The following is a 20,678-nucleotide window of genomic DNA, read 5'->3' on the forward strand; positions in this document are numbered from 1 at the left end:
TCAGCTTCTGGGGTGGAGAGTGGAGAGAATTCTTGACAAAACCCAACCTGTGTCCTCTGCACTTTGTGGGGATGGTTCTCAGAGGCCCAGACCCAGCTCTTGCTGGGAGCAGCTGGGTGGGGGCGCCCTGGCAGCAGGGAAGGTGAGATGAGGTATGGGGGCCTGTTTCCCACCACCAGGTGAGCAGTATAGATGGGAACTGGGCCTGAGCTACCTGAAAGGTCCCTGCCATAGGACAGCTTGAGGATACTGGGCTTCAAACCAGCCAGGCTGACTCTAGAATCCCTGCTATCCTCCTCAACCTGGATGCTACATCTTTATTGACACAGCCACAGTCCGATCCCCATTGCTGTCCATAGAACTGACATCGTTAACCCCCACGCCCACGAGGGACTCAGCCCTGGCCCCTCCCCACCCCCAAGGCCTGTGCTGCTGGGTCTGTGGCCCTAGTGCAGCCAGTATTCCTTCCTCCTGTGAGCCGCCATTCAGCCCCCACCCCCCACGCAGAAGCAGGGCACAAATAAATAAATAAAACGAAATAAACATGTTTGTCCCTGTTAAGTTTCATCTCGTTAGATCTACCCCATTGCTCTGGCCTGTCAGCTTCTCTTTAGATCCCAGCTCTGTCATCTGGCGTATTTGCCTCTGTCCCCCTCAGCTGTGTAGCATCTGCAAATTTGATAAAGTACATGGAGCGTGTTGTCTCAGAGGAAGCCCCTCCGCCCAGCGACTGGCTGGAGAATGTGCATGCACACACACCCACACTTCCCCCTCTCTATCCTGGGGGTGTCACCCTCTCCAGCCACCTTCTTGATCTGGGTGGGGATCCTGGACACCTGCCCCTACAGAGGGCCTGGCACTCAGCAGCCACACGGCATGCAGATGTGCCCCTGCGGGAGCTGGGACGCTCTGGGGACGTCTACACCCACCTCACCTCCACTGGCTGCTATTTAAACAGCCTCTGGCCTGGCTGTGCCCGCCTGCCTGTTCTATCAAACCTCGGGAAGGCTGACCAGCCAGCATGGGCCCCTGGTCTCCTGGGCCTCCTGGTGGCCCTCCCTCCATTGCAAACATGCCCTAATCCAAACCCTCACCCTCCTCTTTGCTGTGGCTCCTGGTGGTGGAGCCAGCTTGACTGTGTCGGGTGAGGACTCTTTGTCTACACACATGCTACACACTGTTTCTCTGACCTTGGACATTGTCTTTCTGTAATTGCGTAGTAGGGGCAGTCAACTCAGAAAGATCCAGCTGTGGCCCCTCACTAGGAACCCAGATACTGCCCTGGTCTCCACACTAAGGCTTAGCAGAACTAAAAGACCTAGGGCCTGGATGGAACTTCCAGAGCCTTCTAGTCCATTCCTCAGTCTCCGAGCATTGGATATTGGCATGTAGAGGGTTCAGGCACGTTCCTATGCCTCTCCTACTGCAATACAAGTGGTTTGTTCTCTTCTCAGGGAAGATGGCAATAGCTAGTTACCTGTATCAGTCAGCATGGGCTAGCTGATGCTGCAGTAATAAACAGCCCTGGATTTTTGGTGGCTTATAACAACATAGGTTGATTTCTTGCCCACACTAATACATATCTATCATAGGTTAGCTGAGGATTCTGCTCCACGTCTTGCTCACTCTGGGACCCAGGCTGAGGGGGCAGCCCCAGCTGCAGCATCACTGGTTGCCATGGCAGAGAGGAAGAAGAGGGAAATTGCTCATTAGCTCTTAAACATTCTGCCTCAAAATGCCATTTGTCACTTCCATTCACATTTAATTGGCTAAAGAAAGTCATAGTCAAATTGAATCATCCCCTGACTCATGGTACCCTCTGCACAATGGAATGAAACACTGCCCAGTCCTGTGCCATCCCCGTGATCGGTTGCGGATTGAACTGTTGTGAGCCATAGGATTTTCATTAGCTGATTTTCGGAAGTAGATCACCAGACCTTTCTTCTTAGTCTTTCTTGTCTGGAAGCTTTGCTGAAACCTATTCAGCGTCATAACAACATGCAAGCCTCCACTGACAGATGGGTGGTGGCTGCACATGAGGTGCACTGGCCAGGAATCAAACCTGGGTCTCCTGCATGGAAGGCAAGAATTCTACCATTGAACTACCACTGCCCTCTCAAAGAAAGTCAAACAGCAATGCCTAATTTCAAGGGAGTAGGGAAGTCTAATCTTTTCTTGTGCCTGGAAGGAGGAGATCAGGAAATTTGGCGAATGGCCTCAGTGACTACCATATTCTCTTCTCCACATACTAGCTGTTCCTAGCCCATGGAGCCAACAAGTTTCCATTATACCACTTGGATGCGCATTCTTTGAGTGCAGTGGGGAATGTTCCTTCATGTCCCACCTCAGGGTTTGTGTGCCTCAGGGTCATGTCCTTGGTTCTCCCCTTCTTCACTCTGTAGTGGGACAGCTTTCCTCTTCTGGTCACAGCAATGCACACCTGCCTTCGAGAATTGCTCCTCCCCGCTCCAACCATGAGATTCTGAGCAGACCGCCCATCACAGTTTGTCATGTGCCTGACCCAGGAAAGGATTCAGTTCTGACTGGCCATAGTGCTCCCTCCGCACTGAGAGGCCTGAAGGTGGACCCTGGACTCAAGCCAGGCCAGCTGAGTCCTTTCCTTCTCACTTTTCTCTTGAATGTGTCCTTAAAGTGCTGGCAGCCATGGGGAGGAGTCCTCTGAGAGAACACAGCTCTCACTCAGGCCCTGAGCTGCCCCTGCCCTGGATCCAGCTGCCTGGAGAACCATCTGCCCCTGCCTGTCAGAGTATTGGTTTATGTGAGCCAATCAGTTCACCTTGTGCTTGAGTTTATTTGCATTTCTGTTGCTTTCAGTAGAAGAATATGGACTGATACACACTCCTGGGGCATATCAGTTATCTACTGTGTGTAACAAACCACCCAAAACTTTGTGGCTTCATGTGATAAAATTTCATAGAGCGACACACATACACACACACACACACACACGCACACACACACTGCATATAAAATTGGTGAGATCTAAATAAGGTCTCTACCTGAGTTAATAGTATTGTATTGATGTCAGTTTCCTGGTTCTGACAGTGTGCTGTGGTTATGTGAGATGTTATCATTAGGGGAAGCTGGGTGAAGGGTACACGGGAACTCTGTACTAGTTTTGTAACTTTTTGTGAGTTTTAAACTATTTCAAAATAAAAGGTTATGATAATAACAGTAACAAAAACGTAGTGGCTTAAATAATTTCTTTACTCCTGACTACCGTTTGGGCAGGGCTCAGTGCGGACAGCTCGTCTATGTTCACTGGGGGCTCTGCTGGGGCTGGAACATCCAAGGTGGCTTCCCTTATGTGTCTGGTGTGACAGCTGGGGGCTGGCCAGGCATCTTTTTCTCGCTCACTCTACATGGTCTCTCCAGCAGAGCAGCTGTACCTCTTTACACAGTGGCTCGGGGTCCAAGAGTGTGAAAGTAGAAATGATAAGGCCTCTTAAGTCCTAGGACTGGAACTAGACAGCATCCTTTTCACCACATTCCATCAGTCAAAGCAGTTGCAAAGCTAGCCCAGATTCCAGGGAGAAGAAACAGACCACACCTTTTGATGAAAACGGTGGCATCTTGAGCCCATGACCACACCTAAATGTGTCAGAGGCTCCAAAGTGTGCCACCCTGGGTCTAGCCTCAACTTCTTACTTGGGATGAGGAGAGGGAGGCTGGAGAGGGAAAGAGGGCTGGCCACACAGACAGGGGTATGGATTTAGGGCCAGAGCTGGACTCCCAGCCCAGGGCTTATTTAGCCTCACTCACTCAAGTCCCTGGCTCTGCCACCTTATCAGTGCGGCACTGCGCCTTTCTGTTCTGCTTTGCACATGCTGGTGTTTGCAATAAAAAAGTTCAGCAGTCCTTCCAGTGTGCTTAAATTAGTCCCATGAAAACCAAATCATTTCATTTGCAGAGAAGGGCTTAATTGCAAGGGGAACGAGGCAAAGGGAATTCTGTTGCCTGTTTTCGTTGAAGAAAATTACTGTACTTTCCCCTGTCTCCTTACTAAACAGAAGCAGCTTAGAAATTGGGCTATAATCACCAGTGATACCTCCTCTACCCTTTCTTCTCCTCAGTGCTTGCTGTTCAGCTCTCTCCTACTCCAGAGACCCTCCTCTGGACTGTTCTCTGTCCCCTGCTGGCCCGACAGCCCAGTCACAGCCCTCTCACTTGGTGGGCAGGCCTTTCATGGGTTGAGTCTCTCCATGCCACCTTGAGATGATCCCCTTCAGTGGCATGGAGGGGGCCACAGCAATGAACCGGCCCCACTTTTGGGAGGAAGAAACATCCCATCACTTTCTTCAGAAACCAGGTTAGTTGGCTTCAAGCCCTCACTCACCAGGGCCGGTGAGAAATCACATTTGGGTCACCGAGGGGCAGAGGGCCTCCCAGACCAGTGTCCTACACAAATCCTAGGCTTGTCTGGTTTGTGCTGGTGGAAGTGGAGAGGGCCTGGTCCCTGAACCATCCTCACCATGGGTCCTTCTGGTACCTGATGCTGTGGGCTGGGCAGATCCTCAACGCTGTTGAGTGTCCCATGTGAATAAAACCAGCAAACACATCGGCTTCTTTCTGGGGAAGCTGACTCCCTGCCTCCTTGTTTGCCGGGCCTGAGAGCCCCGCCCACCTCAGATAGTCCAGACAATTCCCTCTGTGGCCAGTGTGGAAGCTGTTGACCTGAAGGTGAGGGATAGGGCCCCTGGAGGGGAGACAGGTAACAGGCTGGTACCTGTTGGGGAAGCTGCACACTGCAAGGCAGTGGGGAATATTGGGTCATGGCCAATCAGACTGGGTGCTGTACCTCAAGGCACTCAAATTAAAAGGGGGAAAAAATTAAAACATGTTGACCAAACAAAACTAGTCTGAAGAGGGAGGTGCTCAGACTTCAGCAACTCAAATGCGGGGCTCTCCTCCTGGGCTGGATGTTTCCGTTCACCCATTTGCCAACCTTTTATTGTGCACCTACAATGTGCCAGGCACTGTTCTAAGTGCTGGGGAGACAGCAGTTAACAAAGCAAAGATTCAGGCCCTCCGGGAGCTGACCTTGAGTGGTGGGAGCAAGACAACATGAACAGGTAAAATATGTAGAAATACAGGGCTGGGCCATAGAGGACGTGCAGGAATCAGTGGGTGTATGAATGGCACCGACTATAAAAATGGCATGGTGGGGGTGTTTGACCTCTTCTAACTTCACAAGAGGGAAGGAGAAGAATCAAGATCAACATCAGCCCAAAGCTGATCCCTGTGAGGTAGAGATCAGATATACCTCTACCCTCCACACTTTTTACCAATTCTGATACCAGCCGTCCCTCCCACGGCACTCTCTACTTCTCTGCTGGGTTTGGTAATTCGTTGCAATGGCCACACAGAATTCACAGACCATACTCACAGTTATCGGGTTTATTAGGGAAGTAACAGATTACAATTCAAGTTCAGGAACACTCAGGATACAGTTCTTTGACCAGGGCAGCTTCTCAGTTGTGCCCGTAGGCAGGCTTCTCTCAGCCTCTTGGACCTCTTGGGCCAACCCAACCTCTGCCCTGCTCAAGCAAGTGATACAAAGCTCTTTAGCTCCACTGATAAATGCTCAGAAGTACCCCACCCCCCCAGGAAGCCTCCTGCCAGAAGGCACTCAGCTTGCTTGCTCTGTGGGCTGGGAAGCCCACCATGCCGTTTCCTGCCAGTCTCCTGGTTCTGTTGCTACTGCTTCTCTGCCACTGGATTCTGCTGTGCTAGCCACTGCTTCTTGCCATCTTCAGTGTTACAGCTCCCTGTCTGTCTCCTGGGTCTAGGAGGTTCTCAGCACAGGGACCTTGGGTCCAATGGATGCGCTCCACTCCTGGCTCTTCTTTCTTGGTGGTAGTGAGGTCCCCCTCTGCTCTGGGATTGGCTTTAAGCCTAGCAGGATGGCAAAACTGACCAATCTCCTCGTTAGGGTTCCTTATTTGCATGGTCCCACCCCTACAGGGATTCGGTGCATCTCATTTGCATTATTAGCAAGCTGTGCAATCCCTTTGGTGGGCTACAAACACCTTATTTACATAAACCTGTCACTGTTGTGTCGATTCACCCAGGACAGAGTAGAACTGCCCCATAGGGTTTCCAAGGAGTGGCTGGTGGATTTAACTGCCAACCTCTTGGTTAGCAGCCGTAGCTCTTAACCACTGCACCACCAGGGTTCCCTTGTTTACATAGTCCTACCCAATCATTTTGTAGGAGTCATAAGACATGGTGAGAAAGGCCTTATATAAAAGCGATCCATTGCACTGCAGTGGGGGTACAGCTACAACATCAAACAGGAGAGGTGATGATGGAGAAAACCTGAGGGAGGTGAGGGGGTGAGCCCCGTGTAGATCTGGGGAACAACAGAGTGGACAGGTGGAACAGCAAGTGCAAAGGCTCTGAGCCTGGTGTGGGTGAGGGCAGCAAGCAGTGAGCTGGGGGAGAGTAGAGGGAGGTGAGGTCAAAGGAGCCACAGGGTGGGGTGCAGATTACGGCGAGCCTCCCAGAAGCCCCTGTGAAATCTTGGCTCTTCCTCTGGAACAAAGCTATTTCATTCTGTTCTGGCCTATCCGCGACAGCACAACAAATCTCAGAGCGGCTTCCTCCTCCTTTCTTTGGAATAGTGGAAGAGTACAGGCTTGAGAACACAGGCTCTGGAGCCAGGCTGTCTGGGTTCAAACCCTGGTCCATTACCTACCAGCAACTTAAGGGACATGATAGGAGTAGCAGCTGCGGAAAGAGCCCCACCCAACCTGTCTCCCCTCCCAGGGCTGGGTGCTGAGCACCCTGGGGAGCCTCTGGGGCCTCACCAAGAGGCAGAAATGCGGCCAGAGGAAAGAGGCTCTATGGACACCCACCCTACCACAGTGACCTCGCGGTGTAGGCTCATCACACCATGTTATAGACGTGGAAACCGAGGTTCCAGAGTTAGTTTGCTGGGGGACACTGCCATTAAGAGGTCGAAGCCCAGAGGTAGGAACACCAGATCCCCAGGAGGCACCCAGACCCCCTCCCTCCTGCCCAGTCCCTTCTAAGCCCTCTCTCACCTGCTGTCCATCTGACCTGTCTGGATCCAGTGCTTAATAATTCCACACTGTTATTCCTTATACATTGCTTTGGGGAAAAAGAGAAAGAACCACGGACGAGAAACACATCCATTTTTAATAAATAGTTTATTCATCCAACAGTTTCCATTCCGATACTGAAGCCTGTTTTGGTGATTCTTATTCTTCTGGCTGGAGCCTGATTATGAGAACATTTCCTCCCCATGGGGTGGACGCTGAAAGTGCAGTCCCGCCGATCATCCAGACATCAGAGAAAATAAGAGAGTATTGCTAAAATGAGGAAGACTGGAGCTTTATTAAGGAAACCAAAAAATATCAATAAGACCAGAAAGGGGTGGTTAATATCTTCTGGAGGCAGCTGTTGCGTCTCCTCGGCTTGCTGCCCATCTCCTGCCGCAGATGAGAACATATGGGGACGAGACTCTGCTGGAGAGGCTCTCTCGCACTTAATAAGGCTCCCCGCCGCTTTGTTTCTGGAGACAGCCTCCTGCGGATGCGGGCTGATAAGCCGGCGGGAGGGCCCTAATGAAGGGCTGCGTGCGCCCGCACCGCTCTCGTGCGGCCAGCAGGGGGCAGCGGTGTGGCCCCCGCGTCTCATCCTTGCCCTGGGAGGAGCCGCCGCCGGCGGGCCCTGCAGAACTGCTTGAGCTCGGAAGTTCTCCGTTAACAGCCCCCAGCGTGTGGAAGTTGTGGTCGCTGTAAAACAAGGTAGTCTTCGCGCACAGGAAGTAGGAGGTTCTCAGCGCTTGCACGAGACTCCTGAGACCTGAGTATCAGCATTCTCGGCCTGATGCAATGCCAGCGCCGGCAAGTCTGGCCTAACTTACAATGACGTCTGTGAGAAGCACCATGAAGGGGGGCCGTGGAGGTGGTGGCTGTGTGGCAGTCCCGACCCTCCTCTTTGCTCTCAGGCCCCTGTCCCACCTCAGGTTCCTCCCAGGAGGCCACACCAGCAGCTCACTCCCCTGACCGAGGGCACTGTGTGCCACAGCCCAGTGTTTCTAGACAATTCTCCTACACCCCCTTTTTCTAATTTCTAGCATCGTCTCCCTTCAGGACAAAAGAGGCCTGACCTAGCCAGAGGACAGGCTTTCTCCCCTCACCCTAGAGCTCCCAGGTAACACCCCATGAAGGCACATAAACCAAGCTGCTCCCCTAGCCCCAGCTGCCCGACCCACTATCCCCAACCCACTTTCCACAGGCACTGCCCACCTCACAGAGCACATGGGCGTGCTGGCAGTGGACGAGCTCCAGCTCACCCAGCCTCACACTTGCTCTGCAGGGTTTTACAGCTGCTGCTCCTTTATCTTTTCTGTTCGTGACAAACAAACCCTTCTCCCCTTTTCTGCCAGCAAAGCAGGGCAGCGAGGATCGGCCCCATTTGGAGAAGCTGCCTGCCTAGCACTGGCTTCTCCCCTCTGCCCTTAGAGAAAGCCCACATTTTCCTAACGAACTAGTCTCTGCTGGTCTTACAGAGAGAGAGACCTTTGGAACTGGTGTCAGGAGGAGGGTGAAAAGTCAAGGTAAGTGTGAATTCAGCACCAGCAGGTCTGGTGGCACTCTTGAGCACTGGAGTGGGCTGTCTCGGGGACAGGCTGACTGGGAACAGGCCCCTGCCCAGGTTTATCGCTCAGAGTCAGAGAAGGAAGAGGGCTTAGTCCATCTCCACACCAGCATATCCTCTCCGGCCACGCGGTGAGACTCCGTCTGGATCCGGGACTCGTTGGAGGCCAGGAACTCCACGGCTCGGTCCCAGACCCGCTTCATGCGCCGCCTGCAACGAGAGAGGCTGGCTCAGACGCCAGCTCAGCAGGGTGAGTCACGCCCTTAAAAGCTCTGCTGGCCCTGCAGACAGAGACAAGTGGGGCTGTGGGCACCCTTCGTACAAGCGGAGAACAAAGCTCCAAGATCAGCACGGAATTTATTTAGGGAAAGGAAAGCTGTCAGGAACCAACAGGGCTCCTGGAGAGGAGAGAAATTTCTTGGGCCAGGGAGAAATGACTCCTCAACCTTCTTGTTTCAAAAGCCTTCAATTAAGGGGAACAGAAAGAGGCTGAGGTGTCTGGAGCACCTCCAGGTCTCTAAGTGTGAGGGGCCTTGCTGGGGTTTGCAGGCTCTTGCCCACACCTGTTATTTGCAGCAGCCCTCACCAGGTTGGCCCCACTACTGGCACTGGCTGCATTTTAATGTCTCATGTGGGCTAATTAAAGAGTGACCACTGGGCTGTAGAGTCCAAACTCCACAGCACTTCAGGCTGGGAATGAGCTAACTATCCAACCACAGAGGCCAAGAAGCAGGCGCTGCTCTGCAGAATCAGAGCCACCAGATGGGGCCCTCCCTGTTGGCGCTGGGCCTCGGGTCAGTGGCTGGAGTCCCTGCTCTGCTGGGTCCCCAGGGCCTTGCATTCCCTTGGATATGACCCCCCTTTCAGACTAGACAGGAAGATTGCATGGCAGTCAGGGAGGGTTGCTTTGCCGTCTTCCCTTCGAGCCTCTGTGTCATGTATGCCCCAGCCCTTTCTCAGCATTGCAGACCACATCCACACAGCCCCATGTGTGGGGAGAGTGTGTATCTGAGTGTACATGCAGGAGCAGGAGGGTTCAACAGGAAAGGACAAATGGTGGTGATGCCCCTGAGCCAGGAGCAGATGGGGGTGGAGGGGCTTTCTCCTCCAGGCTCAGGCCTGTCACCAACCAAATCCCACAGCCTGTCTAGCAGCCCCCACTTCGCTGGTCTGGCCAAGGCCACAAATTCCCTGTGGACTGAGCTCCAGGGACACCTACCTGCAGTTGGGGCCCCGAGGCGGCAGCCATCCAGCATGGTGTCGGGGCCACCGGGCTCCTCACCCAGCCCCTTCTTCCCAGGCTGCCCATTAACAGGTAATGAACAAACCTGCCCAAGCCAGCTGCTCTAATCAGCTCCCCTGCTATTCGCAAGAAACAAGCTCTTCAAATCTCTCTCAATCTCTCACAAACAGGCTCTCATCAACAGATCCAAGTGTACCCACGAAGGATCAGCAATGTAGCTGATACATCATTAAGTGTCGAGAACTTGGCCTGGCCGGGCTGGGTGGCTGAGGGCTGAGCAGGTTGGCACCAGAAACAGCACGTGAGCCTCTCCAGGTTCACCGACAGGGAGGAGTCAGACCCTTGCAGAGCCACCCCGGCCTGCTGAGCCATGTGGCCCTCAATGCCTGTGCCAATACACAGGAGCTGGGAGGGAGGGCGTGGTGACTCAGTCCCGCAGACAAGCTGCAATGCCATTTCACATTCTTATTTAAGGGAGTATATGTGTCGGGTATAATTTAAGCCTAAACAATAATGGCTACCTTCTGATGAGTGCTCAAGTGCTAGGCACTGACTGAGGCCACCTCCCTGACACTCCCTGTCCCCCCCGCCCCCGGACTTGTCACTACCTAATATTACACATTTTCCCAATACATTGTGCCATCTCTCTCTCTCCCTAGAACAAATGTTCCAGCAGGGCAGAGATTTTTGCTCGTTCCCTTTCCCACTGTCTCCCCAGGGCCCCATATAGTGTCTGGTATGTAGCAGGTGCTCAACCAACATTTGTTGAGTAAATGAATGGATGGAAGAAAGAATGATAGCCTCTTTTCACAACTCTCTGCAAACTAGTGGTATTATCTCTGTTTTACGGATGAGGAGACTGCGGTTCAGAGAGGCTGACTGAGTTACTCATGGTCACACAGCAACCGAGAGGCAGGGCCAGGAGTTGGGCAGGAGTTTGTCTGTGTACACCAGGGCTGGAGGGCTGTGTGACCATCTTATGCTGGAGACCAACAGTAAATACTTCTCAGAGCAAGCCCAAGCCCAAGCCCCACACCACCATCAGCCTACTCTCTAAGCTTCCTGCTCATCACCTTTCTGGGGGGTCCGGTGGGCACGAAAGTAACTAGGCATCTTAATATTTAAAATGGGCCTATAAACGTCTTACTCTTCCAACTCCTCTTGGGTTGCAGAGAAATGGGTAAAGTTGACAGCCTGGTAGTGGGGAGTATAGAAATGCCACTAACCATGGGACTCTGAGCAAGTTCCTTAACCTCCCCGGGCCTCTCTTTCCTCATTCGTGAAATGGGGGCACTCCCAGTTCCCCCCTCACAGGGCCACGGTGAGGATCCAGTGAGTCTGCGCCTGTGGAGAGCTCCGAGCAGTGCCTGGCTCACAGTGAGCGCTCAGCATGTGTGAGTGTTTAGCATCATCTGCCACAGCCCCTAGCACCGTTTACAGGGAAGGAACCACAGTCCGAGCCAACGTTGTGGTGGGCCCCACCTACTGCTGACTGGGACTTTGTCCCCCCATCCCACCCCACCTCAACCCCAAGCTTAGTCAGGGATCCACCCCAGGGTCAACTCCAGCATTCACAACCCATGTGGAAGGTGCTTCTGGAGCTGTGCATGGCAACAGCCTGCCACCCCTCCCCCACACAGCCATGTGCCCTGGAAGCAGATCCGCTCACAGCTGTGAAACTCTGCTCTCTGTTTATGTGTGTGGTTGTGCGTGCGTGTGTGTGTGGACTGCACCAAAAATAGGGGTTCCTGATTGTGGGTCATGGTTAAAAAAATCTCAAGAATAATCCCCTTCCTACTGCCAGTGACTGATTCACAAATAGACAACTATCCAATTTATGGCCAACAAAGCCTCAAGGAGAGTGTGACCAGAGGCTTCTGGGAATGTTTTCTCTTGCTCAGAAGATAGAACAGGAAGTCCTTCTCCCCTGCTGGCTGTGGCAAGGCAGATGCTGCTGCAGATGCTACTGGCTACCATCTTGTGACTATGAGGGGCTCCAGCCTCCCAGCAACATCCATGTGGGAGGGCAGGAACACAAGAATCACAGAGGATGGAGCCAGAGACCTGACTGTTCTGTGCCTGGAGCCCAGACTATTCTGGACTTCTGCTTGTGTGACTCCATCAGATCCTTTACTGCCTGAGCCAGCTGGGGGAAGAAGGCTCTGTTACTTGTAGCCCAAAGCATCCCAGTCAATACCAACTAACAGAGTGACCACCTCTACAGAGTGGGACCATGATTTCATACATCTTGTCTGGCTCTCTCTGCCATGAAGAGTGCAGTGCACTCTGAAGGAACAGCGGGGATGTGAACAGTGCCCTCACTTGTGACCCTGGGAGCTGGGCTGCTCGCAGCCGATGCCCAATGCAAGGCTTTGGGACTCCTCCCGTGGAGCTCAGCAGGGTCAGGCCCCCCTTGCCCTGCCCCCAGCAGCCCCAGTGACGGGAGGACTCACCGGCTCTGTGGGGGGATAAGGGTGTCACGCACGTGCAGGATGCCCACATATGGGTAGCGCTCCATGTCCTGCTCCCAGTCCACGTAATGGTCCTGGACCACATCTACAGAAAGGAGGACACTGTTTAGGCAAGGACCCTCCGGAAGGCGTCGGCAGCATTTCACCAGGGGGCCACGCACCTATAATCTTCTTCACCATCTCATACATGGCCTGCTCCTCCTCTTCCAACTTCCGCCACCGATATTTCAGGAGAATCAGAAGTCCCCACAAGAAAGCCAAGCCTGTGAGAGAACACAACACCGCTAATCTATCACCTCTCCTTCGGTCGTTCAGACACTCAGGGGCCTTCACTCTGGGCAAGTCAATATGCAGGGGACTGTGGGTGACCCCCCCGAAATGTGTTCTGAGTATGTGTGAGGCACAGGGCTGGCGTGTGAGAAGAAAGGATGCAGACACGCGCCGGGAGGATGCACTATTAAGCGATCATCTTCCTCCACCGGCTGTCACCACAGAGGCGTCCCCAGCCATCCAGATCTTGGCTCCACCCCACTGCATTCCGGGGCTTTCATCTCCTCCCTTGTGTGCCAGAACACAGTGTTTCATACACATATACATGCAAGGCCCTTTGTATTTGGAGATGCTGCTGCCGATAATGATCCCTGTGCCTGATGTGTGGGTGAGGGGCCATGTGCATGTCTGGGTGGCCTGTCATTTGTAATTCCTGCTACCTCTGGAGAGGTGGCGGTTTCTGCGACTTGGCCTGTCGCCTTCAGAGATGCCCTGAGGTCTCTGCTCAAAGGCGGGCCTGATGTCAGGAGACAATACAGTGCTCTCCTTTTCAGCTCAGACTCTGGGTCCTTCCTGCTTTCATCAGGCTAGCTGTAGCTCTCCAGATGTTTACATTGTTCAGGGAGTAAAATTAGGCCAAGCCCCCAACTGTGCCTCGTTCTGGGCCTGGGCCTTGCACACCAGGATCCCAGCAGAGCCGTGCGAAGGGATGATGCCCGGCCCAGCCCCACCCCAGCCCCCTCCTGTGGAAGCTGAAGGTCCCCTACCCTGACTCAAGGACATTTTCTAGTTATCCTCACATGCCTGCCACCAATCGCCAAAGGTAAAGACAATTCAGGGCAGAGACTGACTTGTTCATCTTCTCTGTTTTATTAGACAGACCTCAGGTTCACTAGAAAGAAATCAACTCTCTGGGCCTGGGGATTTCTGTAACTCATCACTCATGCCTCTGAGTGTCGCTGAGCAGGGCTTCTTGGGTAGGGGGTGCTGTGTGCAGGGGAGAGCTGCAGACGGAGGTGGGGACTTACACCAGAAGAAGATAAGCACGTGGGTGACAGCAGTGAGCAGAGCACGGCTCAGGCGACAGCCGACACCCATGCGGGGGCGAGCAGACTCCAGGCAGACCACCTTGTCCACAGCTGTCACCAGTTCAGATGCGTCTTCCCCTTTCAACCTGAAACAGGAACATAGGATTCTAAACATGTTCAAAAGCTCCGAAAGGCTGCAGCATAAGCCCTACTTTAAACAGGAGGAGATAAAGGAAGGAGGGGCTTTGAGGCCTCTACTTGCTGATAAAATAGGCTTGGTATCTCGGCTGCACTCTTTCCAGAAATTTCCCACGTTGGCTACTTAGAAAGAATAAAGCTTTAAAGATGGCAGCAAGCTTCAACCCCTACTGTTAAAGGGACGTCCCCCTCTGTTGGGTCTTTGACAGCCCCTCTCAACGTGCAGAAGATTAAACTGCAAATTGGATTCCCACCTCCCAGCATAGAGAAATGGAAATGTTTACTGAATCGTTGGCTCTGCAATTGCATGGCAAGAGCTGAAAGACAGAATCGGGGAGGTTGCGCTTTTCCTCCGTGACAAGGAGGTATATAAGCTGTTTAAGTGAAAAGATCAGGGGGATTTGTGAGGCTGGTGGGGAATGGAAACTGGCAGACTCTCCATGGCCAGCACCCTGCCACAGTGCCTTCACCCTGGCCCCCAGCGAGCAGGTGCCAGGATACACGGGGATGTGAACACCAGCGCCTTCTTCCACTGAGGTGGCCTGGGGTGGCAATTATCATCCTCTGGAAGCTGTACCTTGGTATGGCTGGTGTCTGAAGTGTCCTAATTTCTCACGACCCACTTTAACACTGGTCATCTGAGCTGGGCTCAGCCTCCGCCCAGGCTGCCTTTATGAATACGAAAAGGCAGGTGTCATCATTCTTCTGTCTGTGTTAGCAGCTTCAGTGAGCATGGTAGTGGGTAAAATCCCTATTCTCCTCTGCCTTTTCTAACACACAGGAAAATCGCTCAGCCACTCAGAGCAGCTTTATTTTTTTTAAGCCAACGAGTTTTAATCATGCCATGCATCCAGTTATCAAGCTTTAGGTTGAGCTGCCCGAGGGGCTTCTGCTGGCTGCACTGCTGATGGAATTAGTAATTTGGGTGGATTAGAGAGGAAGAGAACAAAACCCCGGAGTGTGTTTTAATGTCAGAGGATGTAGCTTAAACAGGGGTCCTGATACATACTGGGAAATGGAGTGGGCTCCGTGATGACTCCTTTCCCCGTAGGAGGACTATGGGGCATCCCACCTCTGCGCTGGGGCCCCCGCCCCTGTGCTGAGCAGCCAGATCAGGCCTTTCAGAGAGGTGAAAGGCTTGCTACCTCAGCTAATAGTGCTCGCCAGTGACAAAAATGAGGCAGAACTGCCTGGTCAGAATGAAATCCAGTATCTCCCTTTGCAATTTTCACACTGAGCGAAACCAACATATAGAATCGTTTCATCTACAAATGAAAACTAGCACCCGAGGTGAGGAAGTGCAGAAAAATGCCCCCTCCAGCAAACCAAGCAGGGCTGGTGAATTAAAAGGCACCGACCCAGTTACTTGACACAGGATTTAGCTGGAACACCAGGTGGACATTCTAATACCTGGATTTTGTGTCTCATCTTGAAACTGCTCCTTAGACTGCATCCAAATGCCGCTTCCTCCCTTTGCCAGGTGGTTTCAAACCTAATCCACAGCGACTCGGCTGGGAGACCTGCCCTCTAACTTCGGACCTGAGACACCCTGGATGGAGCACGCAAATCAGCTGACAGCTGAGGAGAGGGCCACACGCACGTACCCACCGCTATCCGCCACCTCGTGATGCCCGCCTACACTCACCAGATGCCCACATCCTTGTTACTGCTCAGGATCCAGGTCAGAGCAGCTTCAAACTTGGCCACAGAGCTGCCAGTCACATTCTGCGGGAGGAGTAGGGAGTAGATTAGTTGCGCGTCTGGGTGGAGCAGCTGGAACAACATTACTCGGCTGCTGGATTAAGGCGGCCCTTTCCCCGTGTCCTCTGCAGGCCCAAAGCCCTGTTCCGCTAAATGCACAGCAAACTGGCAGGAAGGAAATCGGGGGCTGGTGAAAGCCAAGGAAGAGGCTATAACTGTGGGAGGTGATGCAGAAGCACATACAGGATAACAATGCAGGTGGGAGGCGGCCAGAAGAATATAATTTTCTCAAGGAGCGAAGCATTAGGCCAGAGGGCTGGCAGCTCATCATCTTAGGGCAAAATGAGAAACAGCGCTGGGGTGGGGGCTGGGGGGCTCAGTCATTACCCGCTATGTGCCCTTGGGCAAGTCCCTTCCCTTCTCTGAGCCTTAGTTTCCTCATCTGTGAAATGAACATTGAACCAAATGAACCCTAAGGTCCCTGCCAGCTCCAAAGTTCTGTAATTCTACCATCCTGAGGCCATGTGGAAAATCAAAAGGACCCTAAGCAGTGTGCACAGTCATCCTAAGGGCAGAGACAGGACCAGGTTAAGCGTGTATTCTTAAAGCTGTGAGAAAAGTGAAGCAAAGGAGGAGCAAGAGACAAACGAGGCAACTTTAAGGAAGGGACAGCCGGCAGTGACACACATCAGCTGGTTAAGGACCAGCAGTGAGCTCAAGTCTGCACACTGCATGCCGCTCTGGGTCACAGCACACCTTGGTCTCAGTCACTCCCATGGCTGCCTTAACTTAAACTAGCTGACCACTCAACTATGTTTTTTTTTTTTTTTTTTTTTAAAAAAAGGAAAGCCGAAAAGCAAATACAAAACGAAGAGGGGGAAGAAAAAAACACAGGGCTTGAAAGATCAATACAAAAGCACTGGGACCTCCCGGGAGTGGATAAACACTGCAGCCTACTTACAGCTATGTATTCCTGGGCTTCCGTAACAGGGATGCATTTGCTTTTTAGCTTCTCTGGATTTCCACACTCAAAATTACCTAGGAAAGAAAACACACACACACATTCAAACACAAAGAAGAGGTGAAAAAAAATTTACTCTGAAATGGACTAAAAAATGCAGCAAGAATCAAGCCATCAGCTCTAATAAGGAGCATGTGGCCCAGTGGCTCCCTGGCTTCTGTGAGGCATCTTCACTCTGCAGCAAGATCAAAAGCCACTTAGCTTGGATCAATTCCAGATCATTAAAACTTGACCTGCAAAGCAGTGCGGCTATTTGCATTAAATGACTAGAAAGCTGCCCAACACCAAGGTCTGTCTGCAATTGATCCCTAAAAGAATCAGACAGATAGCTTTGGAAGGTACAGGAATGGTACTATAAATAAACACAGCCTGGGAAAAAAGAATGGCAGGGCAGCTGTGGGCGCTGCAGGGATCATGACTGTGACGCAGTCAGGTGACCTGGAACACTGGCCCATCATTTTGGGGGGTCCTGGGGAAGGCTGTCTAAAATGGCTCCCACGAAGGAAGGAATGGGGGTGTCTGTGTCTGGGAGTCTCCCCCTTAGTCCTGCCCAGCCTTCCAGGCCTAGCCCAAGGGCTCCCTCCTCTGAGAAGCCCCCAGCCCATGGGGGCCTCTGCTTCAGCCAAATTGCTCTAGCCTTAGTGACCAGCCACAGCCCTTGACTCTCGATCACATGCTGTGATTCACCAGCCATGCACTGCTTGCCGTGAGTCAACTAGAGCCCTGGAGAGCAGGGATGGCACACACAACATCCTAACACTCACACACGGCCTGACTGGTCTTGACCTGGCAGTCTGAAAAGTTTTGGATGGTTAGTCTGTGTGTGCACATGCGCATGTGTGTGTTGGGGAGGGAGCAGCTGAAGTAATACTAAAAAATCTTGGGAATGAACTGACTCCCCCTGCACCTGTGCTCAAATCCTACTTCAAAGTTGGCCCTGACCCTCTGGGTTCCTGAGACCCAGTTGGTCTTCTCCCACCTCCAGCTCTTGCCCTGCCCTAGACCATCCCTGCCCTTTAGGCGGTGAGGCCAGCCCAGACCACCAGGAGGGCCTCCTGATTGGTCTCCTCCTCTCCTCTTTCCAATCTACATGTTCTGTCAACAAACCTTTAAAATAACTCTACTTAAATGACACTATGCCACTCAAGCTGCTGCCACATTAACCTTCCTGCCACATGGCTCCCAGAACATCATTCCCCTGCCCCAGGCCTCCCTGGCTCTCACTGCCTGCAGGATCAGCCCCAGAGGCCTTGCATCCATGACCTTCCATGAGGCACCCAACTGATCTTTCCAAACATAATTTCCTCGTCTCCTTCCCCCATGAGGCCAGCTGCTTCCCAGCCCTGACCCTACGATTTCCTCTGGCCCCTGCCCTCCCCCCTGCTCACACATATGACCAAACCTACCTATCATCACGACCTGGCTCAGAGGCCCACCTCCCCCATATGCTTTCTGACTGCTCCAGGTAAAAGGTATTGTGCTAACTACAATGATACCACGTCACACCCACTAGGATGGTTATTATAAAAAAACAAAACAAAATGGAAAATAACAAGTGTTGGTGATGATGTGCAGAAACTGGAACCCTCCTCCATTGCTGGTGGGGAAGTAAAATGGTGCAGCTGCTGTGGAAAACAGTCAGGCGGTTCCTCAAAAAGTTAAACATAAAACTACTACATGACCCAGCAATTTCACTCCTAGGTATACACCCAAAAGAACTGAAAGCAGGAATGCAAACAGAAACCTGTACACCAGTGTTCACTGCAGCACTGTTTACAATAGCCAAAAAGTGGAAGCAACCTAAATGCCCATCAACAGATGAACGAATAAACAAAATGTGGTACATACACACAATGGAATGTTACTCAGCCATAAAGAGAAAGAGAAATGAAGTTCTGATACATGCTACGACAGGGATGAACCTTGAGAACGTGCTGAATGAAACAAGTCAGACACACAAGGACAGATATTGTAGGATCCCAATAACACTGAGGTATATGCAACTGCAAATAATAATAACAGAATAGCAATTGCAAAGAGACAGAAGGTAAATCAGAGGTCACCAGGGGCTGAGGAGAGGGGAGAATGGGGAGTTATTGCTTGATGGATACAGAGTTGCTGTTTGAGGTGATGAAAAAGTTTTGGATAGTGGTGACAGCTGTATAACACTGTGAATATAATTAACGTCACTGAATCATACACTTAAAAATGGTTAAAGAATATATATTACATATATTTTACCATATACATACACACAAAAAAAGATTATTCCCAAGCCCTACTCCACTGGTGTGCGTGGGGCTGCTAAGGTCAGCACTAACCTCTTCAGCACTGGCTCATACCCGGGCACCAGCTGAACAAGGCTAGAAACTGATGTTATCACGCACTGATTGACTCTTTAATCCTAGACAAGTCAATACATGAGGTGTCAAAATCCAGGCTATATTTGTAACGTTTGATTTTTGGGAGCCTAGTGTGAGACTTCACATTTGTCCCTGCTATGGATTGAACTATATTCCCCCAAATATGTGTTGTAAATCTTAACCTCTATGCCTGTGGTTATAATCCCATTTGGGAATGGGTTGTCTTTGTTATGTTAATAAGGCAGGATTAGTGTAGGGTATATCTTGAATCAATGCCTTTTGAGATATAAAAGAGATTAAACAAGCAAGCTAGAAAGCAGAGGTGGGGGAAGAGACATGCCAAGCCACATGAAGACTGCCCAATTGCAGAAGCTAAAAGAGACAATGACCTTCCTCTAGAGCCATCAGAGAGAGAAAGCCTTCCCCAGAGCCGGCACCCTGAACCTGGATTTCTAGCTCCGCCACTAACCAAAAGGTTGGCAGTTCAAATCTACCAACTGCTCGTTGGAAACCCTACGGGGCAGTTCTACTCTGTCCTATAAGGTTGCTATGAGTAGGAATTGACTCAACTGCAATGGGTAAACTGTGAGAAAATACATCTCTGTGTGTTAAAGCCACCCATTTGTGGTGTTTCTGTTACAGCAGCACTAGATAATTAAGATAGAATTTGGTACTGGAAGAGTGGGGTGCTGCTCTAACAGATACCTAAAATGTAGAAGTGGTCTTGGAAGTGGGTAATGGGTAGAGGCTGGAAGAGTTTTAAGGTGTCTAACAGTAAAAGCCTAGATTGCCCTGAAGAGACAGTTGGTGGAATTATGAACATCAAAGGCAATTCTGGTGAGGGCACAGAAGGGAGTGAGAAGAACTAGAGAGAAAAGTCTCTATTGTCTTAGAGAATGCATATGGCACCAGCAACAGAATCTTCCTAGAAATGTGGACGTTAAATGTGCTTCTGGTGAGGCTTTAAAAGAAAATGATGAATATGTGATTGGCCAGTGGAGGACGGGTGATGCTTATTATGCAGTGGCAAAGAATTCATCTGAATTACGTTCAAACGTTTGGTGGAAGGTAGAACTTGTAAGTGATGAACTTGGATATCTGGTTGAGGAGACTTCTAAGCAGATCTTAAAGAGGCCCCATGGTTTCTCCTTGCTGCTTACAGTAAAACACGAGAGGAAAGAGATGAACTTAAAAATGAACTGTGCAAAATGAAAACAAAACTTAAGATCTGGAAAATTCTGTTGTACAAACTAAGGACACATGTCCTTGAATTTTCACCAAGGATGTGGCTGCACAATCTTTCGTTAAAGAGATTAAGCCTGTGACTGATGCATCTAACCAACTACCACAGCAGCAAAGCCATCAGCTTGGACTGAAGGGGACGGAAAAAGAACAAAAGGAAAGAACGCTGTCTGCCTCTTGGAATTCCACAGGCAGGAAACAAGCCAAAGGAACTATATCCGTTGTCTTCCAAGAAAAAGAAAAGGTCCATCCCTGGAGCAACTCGGAGATTAGCCGAATAGTTGAAGGAGCACAGAAAGCAGCACTGACTTGATTTCAAAGGGTGGAACCATGGCCTGCCAGGTTTCAAAAGGTGGGGTCACAGCCCCCTAGGTTTCAAAAAGACAGACCTTCATCAACTCAGTTCTGGAGTGTGGGGCTGCCATTCACTAGTGCCATGGGGATGAGGCCAGTCAGATGGACTAGGAGAATGGGGTTGCCCAAAGCCAAGGG

The 20,678-nt window shown here is 51.4% G+C and overlaps 1 protein-coding gene and 1 non-coding gene across 2 annotated transcripts in view; both read right to left on the reverse strand.

Annotated features, from left to right (window-relative positions):
• Positions 1-2,041: 2,041 nt before the first annotated feature.
• TRNAG-UCC (transfer RNA glycine (anticodon UCC)) lies at positions 2,042-2,112 on the reverse strand. Its single transcript has one exon. It is a non-coding gene; the product is annotated as a tRNA-Gly (tRNA).
• A 4,974-nt stretch (positions 2,113-7,086) lies between these two features.
• LEMD2 (LEM domain nuclear envelope protein 2) overlaps positions 7,087-20,678 on the reverse strand; it is a 23,687-nt gene continuing 10,095 nt past the window's right edge. Inside the window, exons 4-9 of the mRNA XM_023724783.1 lie at positions 16,522-16,598; positions 15,505-15,584; positions 13,662-13,807; positions 12,525-12,626; positions 12,346-12,448; positions 7,087-8,859 (exon numbers count right to left, since the gene is read on the reverse strand). Coding sequence (XP_023580551.1) covers positions 8,709-8,859; positions 12,346-12,448; positions 12,525-12,626; positions 13,662-13,807; positions 15,505-15,584; positions 16,522-16,598 — 659 coding nt within the window. The 3' untranslated portion in view covers positions 7,087-8,708. The remainder of the gene's footprint in view (positions 8,860-12,345; positions 12,449-12,524; positions 12,627-13,661; positions 13,808-15,504; positions 15,585-16,521; positions 16,599-20,678) is intronic.

This window comes from Trichechus manatus, unplaced genomic scaffold, assembly GCF_000243295.1.
Source record: "Trichechus manatus latirostris isolate Lorelei unplaced genomic scaffold, TriManLat1.0 scaffold00261, whole genome shotgun sequence".
Classification (NCBI taxonomy): Eukaryota; Metazoa; Chordata; class Mammalia; order Sirenia; family Trichechidae; genus Trichechus; species Trichechus manatus.